We start from the raw sequence: 7,500 nt of genomic DNA, 5'->3' as shown, positions 1-7,500 counted from the left end.
CGCGCAGAAACACTTTTGGGAACGGCCCTGTGGAGTCCTGCAGAGTCCGGGGTTTCTTCCCCGGGCGAATGAGGTCGCCGCCCCCTCAGCGTCCCGAAGAAGGGGTCACAGGGAAGGAGCTCAACTGTTGCTGGCTGGTGTGTGGAGACCTCTCCTTACCGACCACGGATTTCTCTCTCTCTCTCTCTCTCTCTCTCTCTCTCTCTCTCTCTCTCTCTCTCCTGTATCTCTCCTATCTCTTCTCTATCTCTCCTTTCTCTATCTTTCCTTTCTTCTCTCTCTGTCTCTCTCTTTCCTATTTTTTCTCTCTGTCTCTCTCTTCTCTCTCTCCCTCCCTCTCTTCTCTCTCTCCCTCCCTCTCTTCTCTCTCTCCCTCCCTCTCTTCTCTCTCTCCCTCCCTCTCTTCTCTCTCTCCCTCCCTCCCTCTCTTCTCTCTCTCCCTCTCTTCTCTCTCCCCCTTTCTCTTCTCTGTCTCTCTCTCTCTCTCTCTCTCCCTCTCTCTCTCTCTCTCCCTCTCCTCTCTCTCTCTCCCTCTCCCTCTCCTCTCTCTCTCCCCCTCTCCTCTCTCTCTCTCTCTCCCTCTCCTCTCTCTCTCTCTCTTCCTTCCTCCCTCCCTCCCTCCCTCCCTCCCCTCTCTCTCCCCCTCTCCTCTCCCTCCCCCCTCTAAAATATTCCTGTCTTCGAACCTGTGACCTCTTCAGACGACGACGACGACGACGACGATTACCCCACACGAGTTCGGGTCCCGGCAGATGATTCATTCTGAACTTGTGCCAAACCCGTCCGAGGCAAAATTGATGACGGATGCTAACCTTTCTCCCGTGTCTCGTCCCCCCGCCCTCTGAATGCTCAATTCTCTGCTCACACGCTCTCGCTCGGCTTCCGTCGCGGCTTATATCCGCTTTCTGCAGTTTTCCAGAGGTTGTAGGCTGAGTTGGAAACACCTTTGCAGACGACCCTCTTTCTTTCTTTCTTTGATGTCCCTGAAATGTTTCGTTTACATCATGGGCTTCCCAACCCCCGCGCCACTATCCTTTGGCACTTTCTCTCTTCGGCTCTTCAACCATTTCTGGTTTCGACATGTGTCCAAACTGTACCTGTCCGTTCGGCGTGATCAAGACGGCAGACTTGCTGTCTACACTAGATCCTCTCGGGTCACGACAATTGTCCGGGTCCCCAGGTTATTCCCTCAGTAGACTTCTTCTCTTTCTTCTTCTTCCTCCTCTTCTTTTTCTTCTCTTATTTCTTTTTTTTTCTTCTTCCTCGTCCTCTTTTTTCCTCTTCCTATTTTCTTCCTCGTCTTCTTTCTTCTCCCTCATCTTTTTCTTCTCCCTCATCCTCATTTTCTTCTTCCTCTTCTTTTTCTTCTTCCTCCTTTTCTTCTTCATCTTCTTATTCTGCTGTCGAAAAAACAAACACCACATAACATCTGACATGAGTTGCTTCACCATTTATCCTGGCCCCCTGCCGTTCACCAAGACATCTCCCACATAGACTGAAGGGTTGGTGATGCAGCATTATTTCCCTAAAAAAAACAACACAGAAGCCATATTTCCTCCCCCGCTCTTCGTTTTAATCGAGGTGAACTGTTATATTTTCGCCGCATTCCTCCTTTTCAACACCCCCCCACCGACGACTTCATAATCGCTTCACGACTCTCAGCGCTCGCGAAATCCACTCGTAGTTCATCGGAACTTCCGTGCTATATCTGTCCTTTTGCCGAATGCCTTTCCTATGTGGTTATATAAACGTGTCTTCATGTACACATACTTGAGTGGAAGGGTGGCGAGGTACAAATACATCCTCGCCTTTCGTCAAGACCCTCTTCAGTAAAATTGTCGCCTCAAATCTCAAGATCATGGAGGCCATAAATCCTACACACCTTTCTGTCTCGGTATGTCGAGCGAGGCGAGTCTGTTGATAGCATCTGTTCACAGTGACATGTACCACAAAACGGATGCATATTGCCCAGTTCCGCTGCAAAATCTTTCACAGTAAGACATGTGAATGGGAATATGAACTTACGAAAGGAAAAGAACGAAAGAGGAGGTAGCTGAATATAATCTGGTCAGTGATGATGATTGCATTAATGATGAAGATAATGTTATTATTATTGGTTATGTTTTATTACAATCTTCACTGTTGCCATTGACAAATTGCTCCCATTATCTATAACTGACATGCGCGCGCGCACACACACACACACACACACACACACACACACACACACACACACACACACACACACACACACACACACACACACACACACACACACCGTCGGTTCTCCATGAAGACGTGGCAGCATCCGCTACCACGGTTGTCCATTGGAGAGCATTATCGCGGAGCAATTAATGCATTGGCAACGTGACACGTGGTCTTCTGTTGCTAGTTCGTTGCTGTGACGTCACGGGTTGTGGTGTCGAATGACGCACACTATTCATGTATGGCTTATTAAGATTTATCGATTCATTATTATTATTATTATGATTATTATTATTATTATTTATTTTTATTTATCGCTATATATTTGTTTTATTTTATTTTTGTTTTTTCGACTTGGCGGGTTTGGCGTGTCGTGTAAGTACTTGGCGTAACATGAGTCTATGATCATGCGTCGGGCGGAACGGAGTGGGGAGGGGGGGGTGCTGGTGCGCGCGATTGCGCACTTCAAATATCTACTGAGAAGGTTTTAGATTTATTTTTTATTTCATGTATGAAAATATTACTTAGAAGTTAGAACACTTAAATGCACGTTTCTTGCATTTTATAGTCTTGATTTGATCCAGATAGCATGATCTTATAAGTGCCTGATAGCAGATGAACTTTTCAATGTCGCAGTTACATTTCCCACCGCTAGGGCATACTGATGACGTAAAAGTTGCTGTTTACATTGTTCAACTTGGCCGGCACGCAATACGAAAGTGACTTCACATCGAGTGAAGAAGATTTATCGGATTCGGATGCCCTTTCGTGTTCTAGTGTGGGTGCGGTACAAGGATACATGTACGAACCAATTCGGATATCCGAATGAAACTCAACTGACGTAGAACGTGTCGAGAGTGAGGAATCCTCAGAGGATGAACGCCCAGAACGTGCGGGAAATAAGGACTGGTGAGTTCGTCGGAATGCATTACTGTGTGCACGCTTTATACACGTAAATGCACACCGCCAACCACACACCAGACACATGATTTCGTTGGTTTGTCATCAGACGTGCGGGTGAAGGTCTGAAGGCATGAAATGGTAGGTCTAACACCTAGGGGAGAGGAAGGCTATCAAAAGAAACAGACATGTCTATAAAATTATCTGCCATAGGTAGTGACAGCTGTGGGGAAGAGAAGCCATCAATTATATGTCTGGCACCGTGACCATGGTCACTTTCACACTACATCTCAATTTCGCTGGTAGTGGTACTTGCAGAAGGTGAATATTCATCATAGGCACTTTGTAACCGCTGAAAACAAATCATTAGATCCATATCAGTACGAATCCCTCCCACCTAGTTAAGGATAATTAGGCTTAACTCCTGGGGGTGTTGGGGGGGGGGGATTCCACTTGTTTGACTCTCAAAAAATCTGTTTTAATTTGGTTGATTCCAGTTGATAAGACGTGGTCCTAGGCATATTATGGAAGCCCCCTGTCATCATGGTCATGCCCGTCACCCTGGTTGTGTGGTCATATTCATAGGCCTACAGGCCTAGCTAGCATGTGTCATGACTGTACCCCTAATCTGCTTAGGCCTACCCCAGAAATCGTTAGTCAAGCCTAACCATGTCTGTTAACGATTGTCAGTGACAGCGTAGAGGACACAGGCCTACTGATAAGGGGCATTTAGACGGTCAAACGGTTTGACAAACCCGGTGTGTCAAACAAGTGTTTGAAGTGGTTTGACCGTGTGAATAGGGTATTTGGTTGTCAAACGTGTTCGACGACAAATACCCCATTCACACGGTCAGACATCACTTCAGACACTTGCCTGACAAACCGGGTTTGTCATACTGTTCGACCGTGCAAATGGCCCTTTAGACTTACATCCCGGCGTTGTCTTTTTTACAACAGCATTGCTCCTTCGGTGGCGTTTGTTTGCCGAACCTGGGGTCTCGTCGATAACAAAAATTGTCGAGTGTTGCATCTTCTTTTAGAATGGGGTTTATGTTAATTCCTAGCGAGTCGGCAAGTCCAGGGTCTCGAGTGTATTTTTTTTTCTAAATGTTTCGAACAGTTTCTCTTTCAATCCAGGCTTCCATGACTCAAACCGTCTACACTGAACGATCCCATCGTATTTGCGAACAGGATCTTTCGGAATAGAATTAAAATTGATTCCATCCGCAGCAGAAAGTTTCGTCGAATTGCTGTAGCAATTTGTGACGACACAATAAACAATTTTACGAATAAATACTTGATAAATCCTCGCTAACACACGAAATATGACAGATCACTGATAAAGTTGACTGCGCAGCACGGCATTTTATAGTGCACGCACATGACATGCGTCAGAATGTAAACAGCAAGATTGACGTCACCGCCGATAGAGAGCGTGTGCTACCGGTATTTTATAGACCTTTTTATCACATTGCGTAATAATTATTATTATCTATTTTTGCATTATTATATCAAAAAGTGACTAAGCCATACGTCTAGCAAATATTCATATCTTTGAAAACCTCAATTGACCTGCAAGAACGTAATGTCCCGATGTGTATGGCAACGAATTGTGGACGTAAATCTTTGGTCTTCATAGTCGCTGATAGTACTGAGTGAACTGCGGAATAGCAAGCGATGACCTGAATTTAGCTCGTTGTCAAACAAGAGCAAGTTTCAAAAGTAGTTAATGAATCATCAACCAGTTATATAGATCACTGATCTGGCCACACTTGGGATATGCTGTTTCCGTACATTCGCCAATTTTAAATGAAAACATTAGCAAGAATACAGCGGCGAGCTAATCTTACCAACCTTAAAAAAAAATGATTTCTTAGAAACATGTGGACATATTCTCAGGAAAAACGTGGATGTTCGGGGAGGTAGGTGGTGCAGACCCGCAAAATTTTTAATGAAACTGATAACATTGAAATTAAATTCTGTTGGGATGAGTAATGGTGGCCTCGAGACGACATGACGTCAATCCGAGAGTCAGGTGGAATCCGTCCCGCCAACCGCGTCGTCGTCGTCAGTGAAAAATAACGAATTTCCAGCTGAAGCATTTGAATGTGTGAACCTTTAAAATTCACTTGAGCACACACTTTCTTTTTCTGTTGTGAACCGAAAGGTCGACCTATTGTTTTGTCGTTGTTGTGCTTAGTATTTTTTTCCCCGTCGTCTTTTTCGTCATCTTCTACTTCTACTTTTTTTCCGTTTTCTCTCCCTTACCGTCTTCGACTTGCAGTAAACGCCGCTGATAGCTAGTTTACTTTGCAACATGAAGTGCGATAATCCAATATTAGTAATCCGTCCGCATAATCAGATGACACTTGTTGGTCAGAAGTGTTCAGTTTATCGATGAAAAAATGAACCCGTGGTGTATGTAGGAACGGTGAGGGTGGTGGCAGCCACGTGTACTAGGGTTCAACGCAGCTTGCATGAATCACATCCGTGCATATGCTTGGCTAAATATAAATAAATATACATATATATATATATATATATATATAAATATATATATATATAGAAAGAGAGAGAGAGAGAGAGAATACTTGTACAGCACGTGTGTGTGTGCGCGCGTGCGCCCGTTTTGTTCCAGTCTCACTCACTTCCGCTCTCTCTCTCTCTCTCTCTCTCTCTCTCTCTCTCTCTCTCTCTCTCTCTCTCTCTCTCTCTCTCTCTCTCTCTCTCTCTCGCTCTATCTCTCTCTCTCTCTGTTGCTCTCTCTCTCTCTCTCTCTCTCTCTCTCTCTCTCTCTCTCTCTCTCTCTCTCTCTCTCTCTCTCTCTCTCTCTCTCTCTCTCTCTCTCTCTCTCTCTCTCTCTCTCTCTCTCTCTCTCTCTCTCTCTCTCTCTCTCTCTCTCTCAACTACCACAACAAACTTCTATTGAATGACAATTGGGCCCATGGTGAACTGGTTCAAATTTAAGACATAGTCATAGCTCTGAACTCTCTCTCTCTCTCTCTCTCTCTCTCTCTCTCTCTCTCTCTCTCTCTCTCTCTCTCTCACGGATGGAGAAGCGCGCACATCGTTTAATGGTATTGTACAAATGATATCACGCACCTTCCGATTTCCCCTCCGCTGTAGGATGCTAGCAGGTTTTCAGACTGTTTAACCGCAGTCACGGACGATTTCTTCATCGTCAAGGTGACATTCTTCTGGAGAAGTTGTCGGAAGTGCAGTTCTCTGAAATGAGTTATTAAATATTTCTATATGTATACACAGTGAATGTGTGTGTATGTATATGTACACACATACATACATGTATACAATTGGAAATTAAGGCCGCCGCACATCGGCGCCGCTCGATAGATGATGAGTTGAAGAGTAGAAGCCGAGAAGGACGACTATGCGTACTTGCCTGTGGTTGCTTTCTCTATCTCTACCTGTCTCTCTCTCCCCCTGTCTCTGCCGGCATTACAACTCCCAAAACTGATTTTAAATGTTGCCGAAGTTATATTGCTTTTTTTATTATTATTATTATTATTATTAAGACTACTTGTAAAGTTGCACATCTTTTGTTTTTATTAAGACTACTTGTAAGGGGGAAAAAGCCTTGGTATATGTATGTATGTATGTAAGACTACTTGTAAAGTTGCACATAATTTCCATTTGGTGACGAATATACTCCTTTGCAGCACCCCTGAGTTGACAGGACGAAGTGTGGATATAGCAGAAGGACAGGACACAAGTCAGCAGCAGCAGTTGATGACTGTTTATGGAAAGCCTCCACCTCCTTATCCCTACAGCCGACCGTCCAGCAATAGCACCCCGGATTTGGCCTCTGCCAGCCAGGTATTGGAAGTTACTACAATGTTTATGTGTGTTTTCTGTAGCTTTTATAGCCCAGATTGCCTCTGCTGTCATTTAGATGAGGGGTCGTTTATGTGTAGTAGTACAATTTGAAGAATCCAATAGGCAATCAAACGATCCGTCAATTGCCCTGGTTCTTTCCTGTTGGAGATGTGTGACCACAGTAAAGCATCCAAGACCATTGATTCATCCTGTATATCACTCGTTGAAAGAATTTCGTGTTGTCTGGAAGGAGCGAGTGTAAGTCAAGTGTAGTGCAAGGTGTTCCGTGTCTTCTTTATAACGGTTCCTTTTAGGGTAATTGGAGTCTGTAGCCTGGGCAATTCCGTGCTGGTCATGTTTTAATGTTGAATGATGGCCTGAGCATTGGTATCAAAGATCCATGCCTTCCAGAAGGGAGTTTAAGACTATGGATAGAGAATGGACTTCCAACAGGTCAGTGATCCTGGAATGGAACCGAACCTCCGAACATTGCCTAGGTTCTCTGTCCATCTTGCAGGACCACTACATTGAGGTATCCTTCAGTAATCCCAAAAATCAATC

The 7,500-nt window shown here is 44.5% G+C and overlaps 1 protein-coding gene across 1 annotated transcript in view; it reads left to right on the top strand.

Moving 5' to 3' along the window:
* Positions 1-7,500, top strand: part of LOC143040091 (tyrosine-protein phosphatase non-receptor type 14-like) — a 60,254-nt gene that overhangs the window by 36,204 nt on the left and 16,550 nt on the right. Inside the window, exon 16 of the mRNA XM_076210774.1 lies at positions 6,783-6,939. Within this exon, the coding sequence (XP_076066889.1) occupies positions 6,783-6,939 (157 nt within the window). The remainder of the gene's footprint in view (positions 1-6,782; positions 6,940-7,500) is intronic.

Source organism: Oratosquilla oratoria, chromosome 27 (assembly GCF_046742065.1).
Source record: "Oratosquilla oratoria isolate Oo_2021 chromosome 27, ASM4674206v1, whole genome shotgun sequence".
Classification (NCBI taxonomy): domain Eukaryota; kingdom Metazoa; phylum Arthropoda; class Malacostraca; order Stomatopoda; family Squillidae; genus Oratosquilla; species Oratosquilla oratoria.
This window is presented reverse-complemented; position numbering and strand designations above follow the sequence as displayed.